The sequence below is a fragment of the Mus musculus genome, chromosome 1, assembly GCF_000001635.26.
Source record: "Mus musculus strain C57BL/6J chromosome 1, GRCm38.p6 C57BL/6J".
In the NCBI taxonomy this organism is placed as follows: domain Eukaryota; kingdom Metazoa; phylum Chordata; class Mammalia; order Rodentia; family Muridae; genus Mus; species Mus musculus.
Window position 1 is genome coordinate 13,564,309 of NC_000067.6, and position 26,153 is coordinate 13,590,461.

Genomic DNA, 26,153 nt, shown 5'->3' on the forward strand with positions numbered 1-26,153 from the left:
AGGCAAGAACCTATCTTAGGGAGAAAGAGCAAATCCCAGAGCGGGTAGTTCAAGGCCATTTGAGAGTAGAGCTAACAGTGGCACCCCTAGTTCACAGGCTGTTTCCCATGAGGCTTTACAGTTTTCTCTGTCCAGTTTATAGGGCCAGTCTCAGCAGGACTGGAAGGCAGTAAGGGGCACTTTCTACAGGGTCCTGGGAAGCAACTAGCCTGTGTCATCTTTGTGATTTCTTTCCCCTCACCCTGAAATACAGTCTAAAGTACAAAACACAAGTGCTGGAAATAACTCAAAGGTTCCAGTCAAAGGAGGGACCAACGCTTACTAAACCCTGACTGCTCCCACTGCTTGGGTACCAGGAAGTATATTTGCTTACAAAAAATAGACTCATCTTTTAATAGTACACTTTAATGAGAATATACGTTCAAAATAGCTTAAACATTACAGTGAAGGAATTGTTCAGGAAACAGCTTGTGAAAGTAAAAATTTTTTATTTCGATTGATTTCTCAATGTATCGTTCAATATAATGCCAGTCTTAAGGGCGGAAATTTGGTTCCACTGAAAGTCGGTACTGCTCCAGGGAGCGACTACTTTCCCAGGAAGCAGGTAAGCGGCTGGAGAAGAGAAAGCATGACTTTCTAGCAGCATGGCAACTTAACCACAGGCCTGAGGCTTGTGGCTTCTATAGTCAACATGGCACGGACATTTTTTAGCTGGTGACAGAGTGAGAAACGATGGAGCATGTATGTGCTGAACAACAGTGGACAGACCAAGCGCAGGGTGCGAGGACAAGCATAGAAAAGGGGACCAAGATTTTACTCAAATGCTTTTCAGAGCCTTTCTGTAGATACAAATATATATATATATATTTATCCAAAAATATGTTTTATACAGATAAACGTTTCTCAATTAAAGATGGGTCCAAAGCTCTAACATAACATAAAGCATGCCTCTGTTAAGACTATCCACCTGGATTTTCAATTTCTTTAAAGTTAGTGCATTCGTTTCCCAAATAGAATTACCTGGTACCTTTTTCTTTTTAATAGAAATCAAGTAGGCATTACTTTTCAAAAGGGCTTGCAGGTTAAATAGAATCTCATTAAGATGCTATGCATATCAAACTTACAACAAGCCCATTAAGAATCATTACTTAACATATCAAAAAGGGCTATGTAAGTTGAATATTCCTCTTCACAATAAACATTTTCTGATTGCCAGTTGATAAATGTTGAAAATGCACAAAAAGTTCACTTCACTTCCTAAGTACTTCACTTCCTTATGTTAATAAGACACCTACTCCAATGGATGGCAATAAATCTTGCAGTAGCCATCAGTACTTTTGAATGGGATGTAACATGTACAGCCACAACTTAGAAAATAAAGCACACAAGTATTTTGGTGATTTTTACAAATTTTTTTTTCAGGTGTAAAGGCTACAAAAAATTCCTAAAAATTAGAGAACACTGAAAACATTAAAAGTTTGACATCTGACTTTATAGTATTTCCATTTTACCCTGAAGACAACTTAAAAAATATGACCTTCTTAGAACAGGTCACCTTGCTATAATATTATAAAAAAATTGGTGAGAGCAAGAAAAATGTTCACTGGTTATGCAGGGGTTTGTAAATGGTTTCTCCCCAAACCATTAGGAAAAAAAAAAAAAAACCATTAAGGACAAAAAGCAAAGCAAAACAAAACAAAACAAAACCAACCAAACCAAACCCAACCCAAAAAGAAAAAGAAAAAAAAAAAGAAAAGGGTAGAAAAGAGGAGAAAAGAAGAGAAAAGAAAGGTGGTCCCTAAACTATTCTGAAGGCAGGTAGCTGAGTCTAAGCTACAATGTTCTCACTCAGAGTGATTATCCTCCCCTCAATGCCCTTTACGATGCAGGAACAGGACAACAGCAGAAATCAAAGAGCATAAACTGTATTTTTAGAAAAGAAAAATTGCTAGTGCTGAAAGATAGAGCAGAAAGCAGATTCTTTGGGGACAATAATCAGTCAGCTTCCGATCCATTACGAAGACTTCTCTTTCCTGTTCCGAGGGGAGTCTGCTCCGTTTGATGTGACTGTGCCGTTCACACCGTTCTCTGCAATGAGAAGATAAGGCAGGTGTTGTCCTGTTGTCCGTGGCATAAGCAAATGGGAGTACTAACTGTTACGTACAACATATCTGCAGGTACGAACCAAGCCCCAAATTCTCAGGCAAAATTTGTGATCTGTAATGTGAACGAGGACTTAAGCAGCAAATTACAGGGAAGTAAGTACTATTAAAAAGAGAGCACGGGGCAGGGCAGGAACTGTGGCCAACTTACAGGGCTTACAGACCATACAGACTGCACCGCAGCCCTCACACGACAGACATGGAGCTGTCCTCCACTGCATGGCAAAGCCCTATAAGTTATTTCTTTAAAACATGCAACAGTTATTTGGGATGGTAACCACTACAGCTGATGGTGCCTGCAGCCCATTCCTCAGAACTATGACTGGGTGCCAGCTGCAGTAGCACACACCTTCAACCCCAGCACTCAGGAGGCAGGGGCATGTGGGTTTCACATCCATAAGGAGAGAACTATGTCCTCTGGGGTACAAAAGAAGCATGCATTGAACTTGGATACAGACTGAGCTGTAATTTTCAGCAAATCTTAGGGAAGGGGAATTCTTCGGAAGGCAGTCTTAAATCCCAGTGTAATTTAGATACCAGAGGACAAGCAGGAGATGACAAGACATCTAATAAATCAAATAATAGACTCACAAAAAAGTTATGGTTCCAAAGAGAAACCAAATTACAAATATTTGGAATTGGGCAGTACTCAAGGATCGAGGAGTACAGCCAAGACAGGACAAGGGAGAAAGTTTCCCCTGAACTCTGGCTGATTCTCAAGGAATGGTGAAGACCATGACCAGAAGTCACCTCAACAAGGGGACCCCAACTGCAAAAGAGCTAACCAAGCCTAAGGCTGGAAGCAAGAGTAGGAAGTGACACAGTAAAGACACAAAAACAAACAAACAAACAAACAGATGTAAAAATAAAATAATCAAGAAAGACTTAACAAGACTTTTGCTTTGTCTCAGTGCTGGAAACTGGACCCTGAGCTACATCTTAGCTCTAACACGCTAGGGTTTTGACTGACAAGAAAAACAGGCATAAATTCCTTGAAAAAAAAAAATCACAAGTTGCTGAAAGGGAGAGATTAAATTGAGACTTATTTCCTTATCTTTCAGTGTAAATCTGCAGAGATGGAGTCACTGTTCAGTCCTCCAACAACTTACAGACAAACAGCAGCAGACTGACCAGGGGGTGGGCGGATTTAATGTGGTTTATACAGCTACTGGAACTGACAAGGAGACCGGGGAAAAAGTGCGAATTGTAGGCCAATCTTTTTATATGAACACAGATGGAAAAAAAATCCTAAATAATCAAAAACCTAAACAGCAAAGGTGCAATATCACCCATCCCTAATGTGGGTGTATGCCAGGAATGAGACTCATTTTATATCCAGAGAGGGCTGGGTGACGCCTCTGCAGGTGACAGACAGTCGTTGCTGTGAGAACCTGAGGACCGACTGAGTTCATATGTCCATACCCACATGGAAGCCTCTGTGAAGACAGGAACCTGTAACTCCTGTGTCCCACAGGTAGGGACAGGAGGATGCTGGGCTTGCTGGCTGCCATCCTTCACTCCAGATTCAGTAAAAGACCCTGTCTGAAGGGAGAAAGGCAGAGAGCAAGACACCCAACATTCCTGTGGGTCTCTACGCCTATACCATGCCCATACCGGTTCTCAAGTCAGGATAATTTAGCAAGACAATGCAACATAAAAAATCTGGATTGGCAGGAAGGTGCAGAACCTAATTTCATGTGTAGATCCCAGAGAAGCCACACTCACTAAACCTAAGTCCACCAAAGATGGCAGGATACCAGATTGCTATGCACAGTCAACTACACTATAAACATTTGTAATGAATGTACAATCTGAAAATGAAATTAAAGAAATGATTCTATTTCACAGCAGAATCCAAAAGAGTAAAATATTTAGGGAGAAATTTAATCAAAGTACTCACATTTAGACTGATAACTATATAAATTTAATTGGAAGGCATTAAAGAGCAGAATAAAGGAGCAGAGACACCCATGCTCTTGCTCCCAAGGCATTTACAGACGAAAGGGAGCTAAGAGAGCTCTTGGTGCTTCTGTCAGACACTAACAGAAGGATCCCAAGACTCCCACAGAAACGCTCCACGCCTGAAATGGCCAAAATGTGAGAAAGAAGAAAACTGGAGAACCTTCCAGAGCCACAGAAAAACAGCCAGGCAGTGAGCTACCCAGCCACACAGACACATCAAGGGAGTGTCTACCTACACAACCACAGCCAGGCAGTACAGTATTTGCACAGTGACAGGCACCTAAATACATCTGGCAGAAGCCAGAGCTCAGTTGGGACTCATTTCTCAAACTTCATCACAGAGAGGTTAGATAATCTTCCCCCAAATAGCACAAGAACAACTGTGCATGGAGCTGAGAAAGATGTAGCTCCCTAAAACGATGCCACCACGCAGCAGCAAGTCGGGTGCTCTCCCTAAGGACCCAGCAGTTCCTCACCAGATACATACCTAAGAGACAACAGAAAAGAGGTGTGCAGACAACGATGTGGAAAGTGTGCTTGCTTCACCACCCAAATGTGCTCCAAGCAGATAAAGTACGGCATGTTCACACACGCCTGAGCACTGGTTACTCGGTGGCACCGCCGCAACCTGAGCTCCGCCCCCATCGAGGGAGAGGGCTGCTGCCCAAGCGTTGTCCTCTGCCGTCCAATGCACAGCCTGGCATGTGCTCACTCACCCTCCATACATAAAAGTGTAATTTACAAAAGTATTATGCTATGGTTGACGAGCTATCTCAGCAATTGGCTGCTTTGCAAGTTGGATCCCTGGAGCCCATGGAAGATGGAAGAACAATCTCCCCAGGGCAACAACATACAGATGCATGTACATAATACATAGAAAAGGTCAACTATGCCAACTGAAGCCAGTCATGGCTGACTGCACACCGCACTGCTCCGTGTACAGCAACTATCTAGCAAAGCTTTGGGAATCAAAAGCCCCGTAGCTAAGATTCTGCATGCCTCCACTTCTGTGCTCCCAGGACTTAAGTCAATACCAACCTGTTCCTTTTCTGGAAGACCTGCCTTTGGTCACGGCCGGTTTCCTTTTCACAGGTGGGGCCTGGAAGGCAGAATGTTCCCTCCACCTCCGAAGCTGGAAGTTAATGAACTTCCACATCATGAAGGCTTGTGTGATGCAAATGGACGCGAGAACAGCGATCCTAAAAACCACGTGGAAAACAGACACAAAAATTCGACTGTATTAGATTATGCCGCGGAGTAGAAGTATTCTACTGTGATCTGATGGTGATGACCCAGCGCTAATGCTTAATGCAAGGGAAAAATCATTCACTAAGAAAATCATCTTAGAAGTTAAACAAGCTTTAGTACTGTCTCACATGGACAGAAACCATCAACAGGCATGAAACCACACCAAGGCTCCAGCCCCAGTTACCCCTCACTTATTACAGCTGACAGGGAGAAGCTGCCAGCATGCTGAGTAACAGTGGAACGGTAAAGAAAGCGTACCTAACGGCCAACACGTTGAAGTTTCCAGTACTAAAGTCCAGCTTCTGATTCTCCGCTCTTGCGAGACCAAAACCAACAGTAAGAACTGAAAGAATTAGAGTCAGAAGTCTTCCCAAAACAAAAAGAACTGCCCAGAGAGAAAACCTGTAAGAAAGACATGCAAAGTCACAGTAAGAAAACCATGAAGAGATGGTTCCATTACAGTTAGATTCCCTCCTGAGCAAATGCGTATTCACGCAAGGAGCTCTTCTGCTGTGTGTTACGGGTGTGCATGTGTGTGGCTGAGCCTGTGAAGGCCGGGTCATGGAGGGCGCCTTCCTCAGTTATCCCCACCTTACTGAGACAGGGCCTGTCACTGAAACTGGAGCTCACCGACTGGCGGCCTGGTTCGCCCAGCCACAGGGTACTCTTGCTGCCACCCCATACCTGGCTTTTTATATGGGGCTAGGTATCTGAACCCAGGCCCTAATGCTTGCACAGTGAGCACTTTTCTACCAAGCCATCTTTCTAGTCCCTAAAACAGCATTTCTCATTCTGCAAAAAGGATTTCTGTGTTGGAATTCCTGGGAAATCCTACACAATGTAGCATCTTGTCAGAGGTCCACAGCATTGGCCACCCTATTTAGGTTTTCCAGAACTCCAGTAGACACCGGTGTGATATTTCTGCTCACTGTGAAGTACTGGGAATGGGCTTCAGAACTTATGCAAGCAACTGAAACAGGCTGGGCTCAGGCCAAGCCAGCACTGCTATCAACAACTAATGTCCATTCCCATTTCTGAGGCCACAGACACTGCTCTCTACGGGTTACACCTTTTTTGTTTTGTTTTGTTTTTGTTCGAGACAGGGTTTCTCTGTGTAGCCCTGGCTGTCCTGGAACTCACTTTGTAGACCAGGTTGGCCTCGAACTCAGAAATCCGCCTGCCTCTGCCTCCCAAGTGCTGGGATTAAAGGCATGTGCCACCACTGCCTGGCTGGTTGCACCTTGCAAATCTTTCTTTTCCATCTGAGTTTTTCTATCAAAGTCTTTTCATATCCTAAGACTGTATTACCCACTGGATTTCTGAGTTCCAGGACAGCCAGGGCTATACAGAGAAACCCTGTCTTGAAAAAACAAAAACAAAAAAACTGTATTACCCATTTCTTTATTTTCTCTCCTTTTGAAAGCAATTTCATTATTTCTGGTGTGCATGCTGCAGGGGCAGGTAGGGCACATGCACGCCATATGGAGGTCAGAGGACAGCTGTGTGCATCTGGTTCCCTCCTCATGCCTTTCTGTGATTCTGGGGACGACCCTAGGTCTGCAGGCTTTTCTGTTGAGCATCTCACCAGGCCGGTCCCTTTACTTTCTCCTAAAAGTTTTCTTCTCTATCGCTCATTTTCCCAAAAGAATGCCATGCTATTGCAGCCGTACAAGCACTAAGTCCAATGCAGTATCTGTCCAGCTAAGAAACACTATTCTAAAGGAAATATAGACTATGAACATTGTTTTTAAAATTATTTATCTATTTATTTATGTGTATGTGTGGGTGTTGTGCCTACATATATGTCTGTGAACCATGTCGATGCCTGGTGCCTGTGGAGGCCAGATAGGAAGAGCATTGCATCCCCAGGAACTGGAGTTATGGATGGCTGTGAGCCACCATGTGGGTGCTGGGAATTGAACCCAGGTCCTCTGCAAGAGCAACAGGCACTCTAACCACTGAGTCATCTCTCCAGCCCAGAGTATCACTATTGTTAAGGGTGGCTCTGCTTTCTTTTAATGTACTACTAACAAAACTGCAGAGCTCTTTAGGGCACAGGCGTTGACAGTCTAGGCACTGACTTCAAATATCCGCTGAACAAACAGGAGAGGACAGCACTTACCCTTTCTGATACTTCTCGTCACTAAAATAAAATAGACGAGAAATGTGGAAAAGAAATTCAACGAAATAGTGCAGCACCAGAAGGACAAGGCCCAGGTGGTTCAAGCTGTAGAAAGAACACAAGAAGAAGAGAGGGTAATTACCAACTCAGATGAAGGAGCATGCTACCTGCTAGTCAGACCCGAGCCAGGTATCAACTCACTTCAGAAGATAGGCTCCAGCAATATGAAAGAGATAAAGGCCAATGTAGACGAGCTGACGAGGGATATCTTCCTGCAAATACAAGGACACATCGTAGGTGAGCAACACGGCCAGCACTCTCACTTTTAATGCCACAAGCCACATGCGTTTCTTACATCCAGGTGACTTGGCATCTTGGCCCTCCCTTTCTGGTAGTCACCTGACCGAGACAGTAATGAGAGAAAGTGCCATCGCCGAAATCTACACTCTCAAGCACTTAATTCCCCAATATGCTAACGAAGCATCAGCAGGCCTTCATACAAGACAAGTTAGCTCAACTCTGCATCAAAAGCCTAAAAACAGCACCAAGGGGGGAAAAAAAAAGCAGCGAGGAGGCATATGAGAACCCAGGGAACCCCCAGCCGGAGAGCATGTGGCCCAGGTAAGAATAAGGCCAATTAGAAACAGCCCATCTGGGAAATGACTGCTTCAGGGCACTGCACCAGGGCCAGCTCCCTAGGGCTCCCCAGTCACCTTGGGAGTACCTCAACGAGGAGGCTGACAACCACTCTTGTCTGGCCCCTGGTCTCTGCTGTGGGGAAAAGGAAGGAACCAAGAAAGCTGGGTAGAACTGGCTTTCTGAGAAGGGGCTCACAGAAGCAGCTTGCTGGTTACTCACGAGTAGGCCACCTGCCTGAAGACGGCTCATCACAGCTGTGGAAACTGCAGAGTAGTCTGACACAGCTGGGAGAAGCAGTGTGCTGTGTTCTCAGCACATTCTCTCCTGTTGCTCTATGGTTTTGTTAGGAGTATTACCTTTCTCTACCAGAAGCCACAGTGAGATTTTGCTTACGATTAACACACAAAATACTTATAACAATGAGTCATTTAATAAGTGTTTCAGAGAAAGTTCTGTGGTGTGATTCTGGGTGTGTGCTTCCATGCCTGGCTATTATATTCTCAATACTTATAATAGCTTATACAAGAAGGAATTCGTGGACTGGCATAAAATGTGGATATTTTCATTTTTGTGGAAAATCTAACTGGTATGTTTAAATTATGAATTCCAAAACTTCTACTTCTTCTTCCAGGATATTTTTATTAAAGAGCTCTTGTAAATTCTATTTTCATAAGAAAACACTTCTTGACAACACAAGCTTTATTACAAATGATGACATGTGAGCCTATGAAACGTAAAGATTCCCCTATAGTCCAACTCAAACTGAGTTTAAAAAGCTCTCATAGCACAGGGATAATATACATTGATTACTCTGAGTGATAATAAATGTCTGTGAAAGGCACACAAGGCTTAAGAAACTTGCGTCACTGCCACCTTAAAATCCTTACCCAGGTCTAAGGATAGACTCAGAAAGCCTTAGGAAATCAGAAGGGAGCCTGTAGTGGGGAGCAGCCGAGACTAGAGAGGGGTGACCAGCTGCCAACAAGCAGGGCTGGGAAAAAATTTCTTTTCTTTCTTTTTTTTTTGGTTTTTTTGAGACAGGGTTTCTCTGTGTATAGCCCTGACTATCCTGGAACTCACTTTGTAGACCGGGCTGGCCTCGGGCTGGCCTCGAACTCAGAAATTCACCTGCCTCTGCCTCCCGCTGGGTGCTGGGATTAAAGGTGTGCCCCACCACATGGCGCACAAATGGGAAAACATTTCTGAGCACTTGACATAACAATCAATTCTATTATCTGTAATCAAAGCTAATTTGATGACCAGCAACAAAACATTTGACCATTTCTAGAGTTTCTTAAAACTGCCAAGTTCAAACTAGCTAAGGAAGGACTCCTCTCTGAGATGGAGCTTCATGTTATTTTGCCCAAACCACCCTCCCACCTCAGCCTCTTCAGTACTGGCACTGTGGTTACTCACGGCAAGGCCTGACTACCAAGTGGCAGTTCCAATCTTCTCCTGGGCTACAAGGAGATGTGCTGACACTGAAGGTCCATGACTTAAACATTCCCATTCAGGACACTAAACACTGCCTCCACCGCAGCTCAGCTCTTCCCCCGTCCTCACTCCTCTGCCAGTCAGACTGCTGCCAAACAGTCACTGCGCTAAGTTTCTTGCAGTAAAGATTTCTCCCCAAAATACATTTCATAGAGTAAATTTTAAGAACCGATTTAACACATATGCAGCTGTTACTTTCAAATTATGCTAATTACTTGAAACAGTTACTTTCAACTGTCACGTGTAAGTGTTAAAAATAGTTTCGGTTAAGTTCTAAGTTATGCAAATTATCCCATAAAAATGAGAGCACACTTGTGGAGACATGCCATCTGGCAGGAACTGATAAGAGCGAGCTTTAGGAGATAAATGAACAACTGCTTTGAAAAGTCCCGTTACACTCGCCAGGGTCAGTGCACAAGGGATAGACTTGGATTAGTAATGAAACCCAAAGGTATTGTGCCCATGGGTATGCAAATTCCTAAAGAAAGCTTACAGTAGCTGAGCCACGTCCAGGAGCCGAGCATCAAGAAACTATGATTCTCTCAAGACTGTTGTCCAACAAGTACACCAATGTTCCCTAAATCTCTGTCCAATCCATAGACGGTGGCACACAGGTAATCCTATCCTATCCACAAATGGTGGCACACATTTAATCCTATCCTATCCACAAATGAGGGCACACACACCTATCACTTCCCCTCAGTCAGGAAAGACCGAGGAAGGAAGATCAGGAGCTACAAGCCAGACTGGGGCTACACAGAAAAACCATCTTTAAAGATGTGTGTGTGTGTGTGTATCTTCTATATAAAAGAGTAGTTGTTAATGTCACAGGGTAAGGGGCACAGAACATGGCCAGTGTCACTACGAAGTAAGACTGTGTTGGTACTTAACGTCTTTACCAGTGGCCGGCAGCTCCTATTTTGCACAGCACAGCCCGAGACCCAGGTTCCACACAAGGAGCTCACCAGACAGGGAAGAGCTGCAGGAAACTGTGGGTCTAATCAATTTTCAGACATTCCAAAACCGAGTGCCCTCACCTTACCTTATCTGATCAACTGCAAAAGCGTTCCTCTCTCTGGCATGCGCCAGAGTACGTGGCTTCTCCCTCGGAGCTGTTTGCTAAGCCTGGCAGAACAGAGGGCAAAGGGCCTATCTGCACTACAGGCTTGTAAAGACTATCTGTGCACTTTGGGAGGGAAGAGAGAAATCTGTCTGTCAGTAAATGGATGTCATAATGCCACTTAGGAAAACTTCTCGAAGACCAAACCTTCTACCCGTGGCAAACGTGGATAAGCAAGCATACAACCAACAAAAAGTAAAATGAACCCGTGTGCAGCTGTAACTTCCGCTCAGTTGTTAATCAATGACAGAAACTGTCTCGTCTGGACCCCAAGCCGTTTATCCTTCCCTGACATTACTTTCAAGTACATCCTAAATTATTATTAAACTATTATTAAACTAGAGCTACACAAAAATAAAGATATTTGATTAATTTATTGCGGGGTGGGGGAGGTAATCCTGAGAGAAGAAGTTAAGCGTGAAGTATAAGGCAAAGTGTACAGAACGGAGAGGGGAGATTACAGAGGGGAGTGCGCCCTCCCCCCATCTTCCCCCCATCCACCCCCACCCCCTCCCCCCACGCCCCTCCCCCCCACCCCCGCAGGCAGGCAGGCAGGCGCTCGCAGCTGGGCAGCTTCTGAGGAGCCAGGGGAAGGAACAGTAGCAGTTACAGTAGCTGTCGGCAGGGCAGGCCAGATTCTTAAGGGGGCACGGAGCGCCCCAGTAGTTTATGTACTTCTCCGGGCACAGGCCTCTCCCACAGGCTAAAAGATGCCTGCTCCACCCACCCACCTCAGGAAGGGTAAAATCTTAACTGCCATCTACTTTTTTGTCAACACAGATTTCTTCTTTTAGACTTATATATTGAACTGCTAGTTGAAACCCAACTAGTTACTGGTGAAATAAATTGCTAGAAGAAAACCAGTAAGAGGAAACTAACACCATTCTTAAAGATCTTGGTTAAGTTTTAATTTAAATTACCACTAATTTAAAAACGAGCAATCAGCATGCTAAAACAGAATCAGAAGTGCTTTTTTTTTTTTTTTTTTTAAAGAAATAGTTGAGAGTTTTAGGTTTCGAAGGGGGAGGGGGGTTGAGAACACAGAAATAGAGCTCAGACCAAGGGCACATGCACACTCAGACCGTTTGTTTGCTTTTGCTTTCTTTCTTTCTTTTTTTTATGTTTTCAAGACAGGGTTTCTGTGTAGCTCTGGCTGTACTGGAACTCACCCTGTAGACCAGGCTGGCCTCAAAGGCAGAGATCCACCTGCCTCTGTCTCCCGAGTGCTGGGATTAAAGGCCTGCACCACCACTGCCCAGCGACAAGACAATTCTTTAAAGTTAAAAATCACAATAATAGAAATCCGGCTTACTTTTTTGGTTTTCTGGAAGTAGAGTTCAGGGAATGCATGGAGCCAGTACGCCAGCTGGGAGATGTAGAAAAACTTCGTCTGAAATCTGAGTGAGAAAGGGAAAGCTCTCTCAAAGAATAGCATTGAAAACAAAACAAAGACAACAACAACCAAAAACCAAAGCAGTGCCAGAAGGCAGGAGAGAAGAGGTGGCCAAGCTGTTGCAGTCACCTCATACAACGTGCCGCCCACTTTAGGGGAGCCTTGCCCGGTTTCCCCACCACTCAGTCAACAGTGGCATCGCACCAAAGGGCAGAGCCACAGCATGCACAACACGTTGTTTGTCAGTTACCTAAGGCTGAACAGAGACCCACAGATCGACAAGGCTTCATCAACAGGGAGATGGGGCAAAAAGTCCACCCAGTGTTACAAGGAATACGTGGTAAAAGGGGAGGAGCCAGGGCAAAGCAATGGCTCAATGCATCACTGGAAATGGGCAATATTTTCTTTAGTGAGATATTACTTCCTCTGGGCTGCAACATGGGAGAACACAAACAAATGGAGGCAGAGGCAGGGAAGTCAGGGCTGAGACAGGGAGGGCTCGCGGGAGACGGTCTTAGTCAGGCTCCGTGTCTCCTCTGAACACCATGCACCTCTGCCTCTTCTGCCTTACCATCTCCTCCCTCTTCCCTCTGAGTGGAAAGTGGAAAAGCCAAGCTGACACCATTTCTAGAAGGTACACAGCTGCATGTAAGTATGACTCAGAAAGGGAGATGATATAGCACTGCTGGCTTTAAGACAGGTGTGTTTATGGTCACATGACTCCCTTCCTTTGTGAATTTTTCTCTTGTTTTTAGACCACCAAGTATTCAGTGAGTACTATCTAGGTATCCATACCTTCCCAAGCAGAAAGAATAAAAAAAGAGACAGCTCCAATGTTGATAGGAGGACAGAAGTCTCGATGGGTAAGAGCACAAAGCAGGGCTCACACACATGGGACGATAGAGAACATCCGAAATCGTTTAGATGCTACATAAATATAAACCGAACAGGCAACACTGGGTGCAAGGCAAAGCAGCAAGGAAGATTCTCTTACAATAGGATTACGAGGGAACTGTTTCCTTCTGACAAGGAGCTCCCAGAAGCAATGTACAGACATCCAGGTTGCAAGCAAGAAGAAAAAGAACCCCTGTCTTAGGAGTCTGACAGAACAGAGCAGAAATGAAGGAATATGGAAAGAAAAGACAGAAACCACGGAGATGCAGACATGCCGACAACGGGGAAGGATACAGGTGCAGGAGGGGAAGAGAACACCAATTAAAATCGTGAGAACCGGGGGCTGCGCACTTATGGGCACACACTGCAACTACAGAGGACCTGGGCTTGAGCCCTCATGGTGGGTTACAACCATTCCAAACTCCAGCCCAGGGGGATCTGAAGCCTTCTCCCACTTTCTCTGGCACCAGGCACACAGAGGTACACATACGTATGTGCAGACAAAACAGTCACACATTATAAAATACTCTCTTTAAAAATGTGTTAAAATCACTTGTCTCAAGTTGGTAAAGGTAACGGAGATAGACAGGAGCAGCACTCCTCTCTTTTTCCTTAGGACAGGGTGATGCCACTGTCCTAGGCTGCAGGCAACGCACCACCTCATCAAGTCCAGAGGGAGAACCACACAGTGGATTCGAGCTGTCTGTGAAATGAACAGTCTTTAGCTAAGAAAGGCCTGTGGGGGGACATAACTTACGTCATCAGGTTATGGGGATAGGCTCTCCACAGGATAGTTGGGTCTGAGATATAGTTTTCCTAGGAGACAGGACAATTATTTGTGAGTACCGTGCAAATATTTATAGCTCCTCATAAAAGGTTCCAGAGAGCATGCGGCAATCAAATGCTTTAGTTTGTCCAATGTCATTTGACTTGCTTAGGTTAGCAAAGTGAAAATGAGCGAGAGACGTAAAACCAAGTAAAATACAATACCCAGCTTTCCAGTATGGTACAGTAGCCCTGCGTCCAGGTGCAAGGCAGCACAGGCAACAAACGCTAGGCCCCTGACAGAAGAGCATGGCAGGAGCAGACCAGCTCTGGAAGGGTACATTTTGTTACATCTAACAGCGAACTGAAAACTGTTCTTGACAGAAGTTCACAATGATGCAAATTCGTACAATGCTATGCAAATCTTCTCCTCAGAAATCTAGATGTGTTTGGTGAACATTACAAGAAACAAAGGAAAAACTCCCTCCAAGCTGGGCAGTGGTGGCGCATGTCTTTAATCCCAGCACTCGGGAGGCAGAGGCAGGTGGATTTCTGAGTTGGAGGCCAGCCTGGTCTACAAAGTGAGTTCCAGGACAGCCAGGGCTACACAGAGAAACCCTATCTCAAAAAAAAAAAAACAAAAAAAACAAAACCAACCTACGAAACAAAAACTCCCTCCAAACCCTAAGTGATGCCTCTAAGAAGACTACTGCTAACTCTTACATTAAAGCACACATACAACATTTATAGTGTACACACACACACACACACACACACACACACACACACACTAAGCTGACATTTCCCTTTTGACTCTTACATCAGTAAGATGGGATGGGCACAGGACTGGAAAGCTGAGTTTTAATATCTCTGACATTAACAGTTAGATTCTGGCCATCTTACTTTGTCTGTTATTGATCTCCACCATAATGACTTAAAAGAATTATGTGCTTAACAATCTCAAAAGTGTATAAAGCCATGCAATGGGATATGAATGGAAAGTGCTGTTACTTAATGATAATGTGGATACTGTCTTTCCTCTCATTAAAAAGACCTAAAGGTTGACTGCTATACTTAAACATTTATACATTTAAGTTGGGAGAAGCTGGAGCGATCAGGGAGGAAATGACTAACAACACTCATGCTTACCTAACCTAGGCAAGCTCATTGCTGACCTGAGATCCTCTTTGTGAACAGAGAGATCTACAAGCCACGACAAGACATAGTGATGGCATCCCATGCCTAAAGACGTGAGGCTTCTGAAACAGTCAGCGCGCTCGTTCATGAGCAGAGGTCTTAGTGTCAAACAGGAGGTAAGAACAACGGCCAAGGCCACACTTACGGAGATGAGAATGAACGTGCCCCACACACAGGCAAAAAGGTAGAATGCACTGAGCTGACCAGACTCGTTAAACTTGCTGTGCTTCGTTTTGGAGAAGTGCATCCGTCGGTTAATTTTCTAAAAATAAAAGCAGTTGTTAGGAATAATGGACAAATACAAAACACACTTAATATATGGAGATCAGCAGATGGAGAACTAGGAGTGTTTACAAAATAGGGATTTCTGAGATTGTATACTTACATCCAACACATACTCCTGAATTATGGCATGAATAATTATCGCCACTAGCATGTAGAACAAAACTGTAGCCAAGTCTTTGATACCATAGTGATATAGGGATGCTGATTCAGTAGCTTGTTCTTCTGAAGGCCAAAAGGACACACACACATACACACAAAAATATACGTGAGAGTATGAAAACAGCACTCGGTACAACATAGTTATGGAAACAAACAAGAGGTGAATAACTCAGTAAAGGTTCTACAGAGATCCCCTAGACAAGTCTCCCCGAGGGTCTCGGGTCAAAGGGAAATGACAACCAAAGAGGCTTTCTACAACCCAAAGCTTCAGGGTTTACTTACAAAAGACTTGACACATGTTAGTCACGGCCACCAGAAACCAAAAAACAGGGGAAGGAGCCACGCTCTACCAGCCTTGTCTAGGCTACTCTCTTGTCTTCTCTGGAGCCTCTGCAGGCCCTGGCTGGATGTGCAAACTGGACCATCCATTATGATGCTTGGTGGAAGCCAAGTTAACTTATATATGGCTTGGCTCTGATCTCTAAGCACTAGAGAGATGCAACTACTACTTAAAAGTTATTGCAGTTTTTTAATTTGATTTAATTTCTCAAAGCAAATATTAGTATTTCTGAGTTGTTGACAACTGTTCTTGGAGTGTGGGGTTTGCTTAGGGACATTTAGGTAAGAACACCATCACCTTGGCATGTCAAGTACCCCCTCTGTTTTCTGTCACTAAATCAAGCATTTATAAAACTACAAACAATAGAACAAATAGGGCCTGTCCCTCTGCTCTCCCACCAAGGTGGGGACCCCAGGGCAGGTTACTGTCAGACATTCCCAATTTCCTGAAGCAAGCATCTTCTCTCTTGCTTATGACAGTCAGCCGTAGCCAACTTTGCATGGCTACTTACTTTTTACATAGCATAATTTGGAAATACAATTTTCTAAAATAAAAGTATAGTTTAGACACAATTATCTGATATTTCCTAGAGTTTACTAGTATGTTCTCTAGTCAAAATACTTGCTAGAGGTAGAGTTCAACAAAAATGAGAAGAATGGGTCTGACGAGCTTATATTCCTGGTGCAGAAAGCCTGCGGTGAAACACCGCCCCTGTGGAAACCCTGATTGTACAACAACCTAAATGAGGAGCAATACGAAGAATTCTCTGATGGGATTTCAAGACCATGCACAAAATACATAATAAACAATAAACACAGAAAACTAGGTTTCATACACTGCTTAGGATAAAGTCTGGACACTAGGAATTAATATAGACTCCAGTGTCCACAGATCCTTCTAAACCCGTTCAGCTGCACATCTAACTAACACCTACCTGTTGCAGGGCGGGTAACATTATACTGAAGAGCAACAAAGATGATGGCTCCTTTTGCTGTTACCTGGAGAGAGAAAGCAAGAAAGATGTTAACTGTGACTCTCTCCCAAATGAACGCACCAAGGCAAAAAGATTACAAAGTCTGCCCCCAGTTTTAAGAAGGTCCCCTTTTCTGTGGCCCATTGGGTAGGCACAGTGGAGACTTCTGATCATAAGTAGAGTCTGGTGGGTAATTCATTGAAGAGTCTTTCTGTGTTTTCTATAGTTTAGACCATGTAACTCATCTGTACTGTTAATCCCCCCACCAAAAAGAGATAGCTTCAGTTGATCCAGTAAGCAATAATTTCTCAAAATAGCCATTCTCTGTTACAGAACAATCACCATGAAGTTCCCAGCAAGGAAAATGCTATATAAATTAATAAAAGGAAGCAGAACTGGTGTAAGAGATGGATCACATGCAGTGTCTGTGTGTTCATCTTTCTCCCACGAGCACGTCTGGTTAATCGGGCAGTAAATATTTCTTTAACTTGGCTACTGGTCATAGTAAAGTGGTCAGAACCCAAAGATGGAATGTTTACTAAGCATTTACAGGTACCAAGGACAGTGATGCACCAGAAAGGCTCAAATACAAGTGAATTAACTAATCCTTGATAAGAAGCTGGGTTTTGTCAGGACTGGTAGACAAACTGTTCAAACACTGCAGGGTCTGTGCCAACAGCCTACCCTACAGATCCTCAGGATGAAGGGCGGCCTACCCTCAGATCCTCAGGATGAAGGGCTCTACGTGCTTTGCTTTTCCTTGGGGTAGGAAATGCTTCTTGAAGCTGGGGTGCAAGATCTAGTTTGAAGTTCCCAAGGTGCACGAGGGGATGAAGAAGGCAGCAGAGGTAGAAACAAGGTAAATTTAAGGTCAGGTATAACACACATCAGGATCAGCAGAAGCAGACAAATAGTACTGAGCTGCTTCAGTATGCCTGCAAGGCTTTAAGGAGGGGCTGTTTCATCTTTTGTAAGCCTGCCAGGTACAACCCAATAGGTCCGTTGGAGTCTCCACACAGCTGCCACAATCATCTTCCAACTGCATGGCCATGTTCCCTGCTCTACCTCCCAAGATTCTTTCCTTGGGTTCTTGTCTTCCTAGGATAGTGTGGTCTGCACTTGTATCTCCAACGGTCACATCTACTTTCTGCCCCCTGCCAGAGTCTTTCTTTGTTGGAAAGTCTTCTCCGTTTAGAGCTCAGATCCATCACATCTTTCAAGGGCATCTTCCCTGTCTTCCCAGAGTGGGCAGTTCCTTTATCAGACTACCTTAGGAAGAGTGCTCCTCTTCGTCAAGTCACACATTATGGTAGGACTGCACTGACCTTTATCATACCTATCATGAAGTAAGTGCTATCTTAGGAGGGGCTGTGCTACAGCATCCTGTCACTGTATGCCCAGACCTAGTATAGGGAAGCTGGCGAGATGGCTCAGTCAACAAGGGCCCGTGGGTTCAATCTCAGGAGGCTACGTGGTAGAGGGAGAACCGACTCTTGTAGGTCGTCTTCTGACCTCCATGCAGGACAGTTGATGAATACCAATATAATTTTAAAGACGAACCCAGCACGGCACCTAGAAAATACTACACAATTCATCAGTGTTACAGAATAAGTGGAAGATAGAATACCATAGAGCAAACACGCAAGACAAGACTCTTTCAAGACATCCCATGAAGGGCACTTGGATAGTGGTGGTGGACTAGAGGAACTTTCAAGGCTGAGCATGGCTTGATAAGCAAAAGAAAGGAGTCCCACATCACTTACGGTGCTCAGGCTTGTGCAATGAGGTGACAGACACTAGTAAAACTGTGAGACACAAGACCACAAAGGAGAGACTCATCACGGGTTGAGATTTCTCTAGATACATGGTTGGAAAGGGCTGCAGGTGGCTTGTATTCAATAAAGAACCCAGCAGGGAGGGCTTAGAGGAAGACTTGGGAATTACTATTTATGGATGCAAGTTGAACTGTGGGAAATTTCCGCCAGTGTGCAGTGTCAGAGAGGACAGATAGAAGCCATAGCTCAAGTGCCTGTCATGCTTTGGGGAAGCATCTCCTAAAGGCCCAGTGTCCACAGTTGGCCCCCACCCAGCCCATGCACTACTACAACCTTTACTTCATGGAACCTAGTGAGAGCTGGCTGGTCACTTGGGTCAGGCCTCAAGTGAGCCTGTGAGACAACACTCTCTGTCCTCTTCACGTTCCCTGCTTGTTTGTGACATAGCGAGAACAGCTGCTGTTCCATCAGCAGCCTCACTTTGCCACAGACCTAAAGCAGTGGGGACAATTCACAACGCTCTGACTCCCCAAACTGAAAATCTGGGAAAGCCAGTGGTATCTGAAACTAAAAAGAAATGTTGGTGATGATAGATAATGAAGAGCCTGGCATCCCCGAAGCCAAGGAGGAAATGCTTCAAATGCAGGCGGGTTTACAAAGTTGTCTTCATAGGTATGATGAGGAGAGTGAAATGGACGTCCATAACGGGGAGAGAGATCACACTGTGAGGACTGAAATCCAAAGTCACGAGATGGTATTGAACCCTCTTAGCGATGCTGCTGCTTTGAGGACTGGAAGAACGAGTTTGTGCAGGGCTAACAGATAGTTCCGGGGGTGGGGGATAAATACACAGCCAGAAAGAGGAAACCATGGAAAGATGTATTGAAGAGTGGTCTCGAGTGCTTCCTCTTCGGCCAATAAGAGTAGCACAGGTTAGCTCTCCCTTATACACACACACACACACATACACACACACACACGTAAGATTTGTTTTGTCTTTAAATTCTGGAGTATCTGCATATATGCCATGGGATGCTTTGCAGATGGGACTCAGCTCTAAGCATGCAATCCATTTGTTTGACTGTAATTTGTCATGAGTCAATGATGGAACTGTCTTACTCATGTGAATGAAGAAATCTATATATGGAGGAATGAAGGGGGAATGGATAAGAATGAAGATCCATCCACCCACCCTCTATACATGCATGCACGCGCACGCATACACACATACACACACACACACTTGAGGTATGTGACAAGTAGTTACAGCTAACCTAGAGCTAAAATCTTCTTCCCCCAGACTCCGAAATCCTAGCATTCCAGGGCTGAACTCCCACGCCAGCTTATATCTGATAAAACATGTATTCCCTGAGCACGAATGTGTATGGGGGTATGTAGTGTTCCCTGTAAGGGTAATGGGGCCCTGCATGAGGAGGATTACATAGGCCTCACTGGGAAAGCAGCTGGCCAAGACAAGTACAAAGACTGCAGATGATGTCTGAGGTAAAAAACGTAATGTGTGACTGTCAACACGTGGGTGACTACTTTCCCAGAACCCTTCAGTCACCCTTGAAAGCATGGGCAACTCTGTGACAGGAAGGTCAGGCTTACACTGCGTTACAGGGAGACATGTGACGAAACCTGTGCAGTCTCACTCTCTCTCACCAGAACATCAATCAGCTCGGTTCAGAGCTCTCGAGCTGTAGGCACCACTGTTAGAAGCTGCGTGGCTGTCAGATGAACCGCCAGGGCAGTGCTTGTGTCGTGGTAACCTTGACACTGTAGGCCAACACCTGCCTACAGCCTTACTTCATCTCACCTCACATCATCGTAAAGCTGAACGCAGGAGCTGGCTTCATAGACCCGGTACCGGAGTGTAACTGTTATACGTTATTACTGTTAGTCTTTCCTAATATTGGTTTATTAAAGCAGCATGGACATTATGTATAGCAAACTCACAGAACATACAGTGTGGTGTAGTAAAATGTGTGGAGGCACTCCTGGGGTATTGAACATGGTTCCCGAGCATAAGGCGCAGTAGATGTCCTTTAGTCAAGGAAAGGTTTTACGAAGAAAGGCGAAGCAACAAGTGAATACACTGGAGGAAAGGAAAGAGGCAAAGATTCACCAACAATGCCGGCTAGCTAGACAACTGGCAAAAGAACAGCGGGAAACGAGGTGTCGGGGGAGGAGGCTTGTGTAGGCTGGGCCTGAACTCTGCTATCCTGGAATTCACGATCTAGAGATAAATCAGGGCCTATGATGAAAAACAAAACAAAACAAAAAAACAACACAAAAAGAAACCCAAACATATCTAAAATATGGTCACTACAGTGAGTTAGTCCACAGGGAGATGAAGATCAGATGAACAGAAGGATACTGCATTAAAACTTGGTTGGTGGGGAGGGGGGGGGGCCTGGCACTCAAATTCAGTCTCTGGGATTCCTGTGCTGGAAGGAGAAAGCCAACTCTTGTAGGTTGCCTTCTGACCCCCACATGCATACACGGTCTAATGAGAAGTCTGTCTGTCTGTCTGTCTGTCTATACAAGGTTACAAAAGGATTTAAGGTGAGATTTGTGGGGCTGACAAGAAGGCTTGGAGGTTAAGGGCACTTGCCTCAAGGCTGCCAACTTAAGTTTGATTCCCTGAACACACTGGATGAACAAAGCCTCCTCAGAGCTGGCTTCAGGCTCGTGTGTGTGTGTGTGTGTGTGTGTGTGTGTGTGTGGTGGCTATCAGATGGATGTGGATGGATGCTTGCTTGCAGATGTGCTCTGTCTCTTCTGCTGCCTCCAAATCCACACTGCCAGTTTATAATATGAAGTCATCCATGGCTAGGGAAAACTTTGTTTTCCTTTATACACAGCAAATGTAAATCTTGAAAGATAAAGATAGTACCAACTTCTAATCACAACAAAAATTAAATTACCCTTTTATGCAAGGCTTCTAAATAAAATTAAGATCTGGCTTCTAGCTGGCTTAGCATGTGACATTAGGCAGGAAGAGAGGAGAAAAAAATAGGACCTATACTCACAGAAGAATGTATAGAGGAAATCAACCTTCTTGCCCTTCCCACTTCCCCAAACGTCACCTTTCATCCAGCAATGCTGCATTCGGCAAGTTAGCAGTAGGGCTCATTGGTTCATACTCTAAACATACCACCCTGACGCTCACTGCACCAAAAAGCAAAAATAGCCCTTTGGGACATTTATCTACTATCTACTTTTAAGAAAGAAAAAAGTGAAATTAATTTAGATATATCTTACATAGGTTACTACATTTAATGAGAGATCCAAGTCTTCATATGAAAAGTCATAAAATTTCAGTGGGTTTTTTTTTTTTTTTGAGTGGCTATCATTTGGAGGCTTGGTGTCTGATGTTATAAAGATGAGACATATTCTGTACTGTTAGAGGTAGGCATGATTACTGTATACACTGGATTCATGAAGGGTAAATGAATTTCTATCAAATTCCACTTTTCCATTAGTTTCTATAAATTTTTTTTCAAGACATACAGAAATGCCATTAAGAGAAGCTCTGTTTAAAAAGAAAACTTGCGGGATTAGTGGTTAAGAGTACTTGCTGCCTTTCCAGAGGATCCAGGTTTGATTCCTAGCACTCACATGGCAGTTCCCAACTGTCTAACTGTCCAGAGGCCCTGAGACCCTCTTCTGACCTCCAGGGCACCAGGCACACAAGCTGTGCACAGACATGCATGCAGGTAAAACATCCATACATGTAGAAAATTTAAAATAAAAACTAAAAACAAACAGCAATAAAACATGTGGGTCAGTGGAGAAAGGTCCCTGCTGTCATACCTGCTGATCTGAGTTCAACCCTAGAACACATATGTTGAGAGAAGAGACCTGACTCCCGTAAGTGCTCTGATCTCTACACATGTGCTATGGTGCAAAGGTCTGTGTGTGCAAGTGTGCACACGTAAATCTAGATATAAAGTTAGATCCCTGTGTATTCCTGCAGACCCCTGGCCAACCTCCCACAGGCCCTCCTTTCAGAACTAGTCTGTGAACCTCTTTTTACTCTTCCATATTATCCCTCCTAGCAAGCTTCCAGAGTACTCTTACATCTTTTTTTATTGTTCAATTTTTCCTACTTTAAATACAAAACCACTATTAGTATTTTTGCATTCTGAAGACAACACTGACTGTGAAAAGAAAACATTATTTACAAGATTTGTATCATAAAGTTTTTAAAGTCAAATATTTCCCTCAAACAGATTACTTCTTCCTCAACCTTGAGAGAGGGAGAGAGAGACAGACAGACAGACAGACACACACACACACAGTCACTAAAACTTTTGTCATCTGTTTTCCAACCTGGATGAACTACTAAGGACTAGCCATAAACTGAGAGAGGCAATATGCAGATCAGTTAACTTAAAGTCTTTGGATAACCCATTTAGACAGAAGGAAACTCAAGTTCGCATATTCCCTAACTTGAATCAGCTACAGAGTGCAGGCTTCTAGAGTATTCCCAAGCGCTTGACTGTTTGGCTGGTAACACACCTAATTTATTTATTTACCACAAAGCCTCTAATATTTCCTCAGTATTCGTCCACAAAAGGCTTAGTAGTTCCACAAAATACCATCCTCGCTCTTATTTCAGCACACAGGCACGCTGTACTTCTAAGTTAGACTGAGATTAAGTAGCAATTATTTTCAAAGTCACACACCAAAGCCCACGCTGTCAGTTTCTCCTGCCCCTGAACGACGAGCGTGCGTCGTTACCATATGGTCAAGGAGAATAAGTGACCTGCACGAGCTGCTCTGCTCGGCTCACCATTTTAACAGCACACCTTTCTGGAGTGATTTAAAAGCTTCTAGTTAGCATTAAAGCATCCACTTACTGTCAGAAACCTTTAATCCGGCACACAGAAGGCAGAGGCAGGTGGTTCTTGTGAGTTTGAGGCCAACCTGGTCTACATTAATAAATTTCAGGATAGCCAGGACAACACAAAAAGTCTCTACCTCCAAAAAAAAAAAAAAAAAAAGTCACTAATGTAATAGTGACCATCCTAGAAAAATAGGGCAGAAGTTTATATAAAAACTGAGGTTGTGGCATTTCTAAGTGTCCAGACTTCTGCTGTCAATTTTCCTTCCCTTACAGCCTGTGAGTATGCTCAGCAGATCAGCACACCTCTGAAGGCAGGGGCTGTCAGGATGAGAAGCGGAGGTGAGCAGTGGTCTTCAGAGCTAGAATTCACTATGTAGTTGCCACTGGATTTGAATTCACAACTCTCCTGCATATGGTGACAAATGCCTACTGGCCACGTCCATGAGGTACCTTTAATACTATAGCAAGAAAACAGTTTTCACAAATTCAGAGATTACAAACATACATTGTGTATGTTGCTTATAACTGAACCCAGAGCCATACTTCTGAGCCACGCAGAAGCAATAGAGCACCAAGCACTAAAGACTCGAGGTACAGGTCAGCCATAAAACTCCTAGATTCACGCTACAACCAATAATCAAAGCAAGCATTTACTACAGGGCCACAATCAAACCCTAGATATGTAAATACCACCCACTCATATAATACTGTCAAACTTCTCTAAGCCGAATTACCTGATTCCTCAAACGGCAGCTGTGAGGCCTGTACAAGCGATGTAAGGGAGGATGAACAGCGTATCTGAGTTGGGTTATCTAGTAAGCGTTCTGACTAGTTCTATTTGCCCTTCACCCTGCAACCCTCCTTAGTTAAGTGGCTACAACCATCTGTGACACTATCAAGAACAAGAAGTACTTACATGTAGATTCAGAAAAGACTTTTGGAAGAGAAAAAACATCATATAACATAGAAAATTATCTAATGACACCAAATTGGCTCCATGGAAAACAAAAAACAAAATCGTAATCACTTTTCATCACTGGCTGTCTCATTTCATTAGTTCCTTGCTTTCAACTCAAACCTTTAAAGCTCGATTCTTCACAGCGGAAAAAGACTAGTAAAAATGGATGACAAAATATTTATCCTCACTAGGTTACATGCCAGGGAGAGAGGAGACAAAATGGTAATCATCAATATATCAATATATTTAATGAGACTCAGTGGCTTACAGATAAAAAAAAAAAAAATGGAAGGGGGAGGGGAGTGGGCGGAAGTACTGAGGAAGGTGGAAAAAAAAAAAAAACCCGTAGGATGTTACAGGTTCACCTTGCAAACTTTATTACCCACATTCAACAGCTGTTAAATAAGTCATCAAAATACTCAGATCTGTGGGAAGAGAATTTACACACTCCTGACAGTCTCATCGCCTCTGCTTCAAGAAAGGAAATCGCTCAACTCCTCAACACAGCTGTTGCGAGCCTCGCATCGGGATCAGACCCGATGCTCCGGGAACCCAGAGTCCAGAGCCCAGGCGGAAAGTTGGACGAGCGGCCGTCGGCGGGCAGGGGGCCACCGGGTTCGAACACCCGGTCCTCGCCCTCCGCGCAGGCAGCGGCCGAGGCCGTGGGTCGGGGTCGAGCAGGGGTCCCTGTTAGTCATCCGGCCCCGCTGCCCCGGCCCCGGGTCCGCCCATCGCGCAGGGCCAGCACGGCCGCGCCCGCCACCCCCGCCGGCCCCTCGCCGGCTGCCACGTAACCCTTCGCGGGAAGCAGGAACTGCGCGGCGCGGGAGGGGGCGGCGGGCCGGACCGGGCCAGGGCTGCAGGGCCGCGGGGGGCTGCGCAGCTCCGGCCGGGTACGCTAGGGTCGGCGGGCCTGGCCAGGGGTCCGGGGTCCGGGAAGGAGGGCTCACCTCGAACATAAGCCCCAGCAGGAAAAGCATCGCCAGGCAGGAGACGATGTCCGCGTGATTCTGCAGCAAGAATTCGTGGCTCAGCAGCGGCGGGTTCTTGTTGCTCTTCTTGCGAATCGCCATGGTGGAGCCGCCGCCTGTGCCTGCAGGTGCTTCCTCCGCCCCGCTCCGAGCTCTCGGCTGCTCACCGCCGCGCCGCCGCCTCCCGCTGGCTGCTCCGCACAGCCCCGCCGCAGCCGCTCGCTGGGGCTTCACTTCCCATCCCACAGCCAGTACGCAGCCGCCGGGGCGGCCCGAGAAAAAAAAAAAAAAAAAAAAAAAAAAAAAAAAAAAAAAAAAGGCCAGCCTGCAGCGGTGGCGAGCATGCGCACCAGGAAGAAACCGCGCGCTCGCGCCGTGGCCGCACCTGGTGGCCCACAGCGCCCCCTGTGGGCTGGAGGTCGCGGAACGCGAGTGGCGCGCGGAGGTTTCGCGCTGGGAGTTGGGAGTCGTTTGGGGCGCGAGCTTCCTGGGAATGGTTCATACCTTCGCGTGCTGCTGCAGCATGCACGGCTGCTGGGTGCCTTCGCGCCCTCCCGACCCACCCTGGCCTTGGTGCTACCACGTTCCACACTTGTTGGCCACTTGTGTAAGCGATAGCCACCGTCTAGAAAATTTGGAAAAACGAAGTAGCCTGCTTGTTCAAGGGCTTTTCGCGAGTTTGAGCCTTCCAACGTTGCTGTGGATGAGCTAGTGGTTGACTCCTGTAGTCCCATTGTTTGGGACGCTGAGGCAGGAGAAGTGCTCTGAGTTTAATACCATCCAGGGCTACATAGAAGCATCTTGTTTCTAAGTCAAAAATCAAAAACCAAAACCAAACCAA

At 45.1% G+C, this 26,153-nt stretch overlaps 1 protein-coding gene across 1 annotated transcript; it reads right to left on the reverse strand.

Moving 5' to 3' along the window:
* Positions 1 to 384: 384 nt before the first annotated feature.
* Positions 385 to 25,602, reverse strand: Tram1 (translocating chain-associating membrane protein 1). Its single transcript, NM_028173.5, has 11 exons — positions 25,292 to 25,602; positions 16,715 to 16,778; positions 15,382 to 15,503; positions 15,142 to 15,258; positions 13,792 to 13,850; positions 12,060 to 12,144; positions 7,696 to 7,766; positions 7,495 to 7,599; positions 5,631 to 5,774; positions 5,163 to 5,323; positions 385 to 2,088 (listed from the first exon to the last, which is right to left on the reverse strand). The coding sequence occupies exons 1-11, from the start codon at positions 25,412 to 25,414 to the stop codon at positions 2,015 to 2,017; spliced, it is 1,125 nt and encodes a 374-aa protein (NP_082449.1). The 5' UTR covers positions 25,415 to 25,602; the 3' UTR covers positions 385 to 2,014.
* Between the last annotated feature and the right edge of the window lie 551 nt (positions 25,603 to 26,153).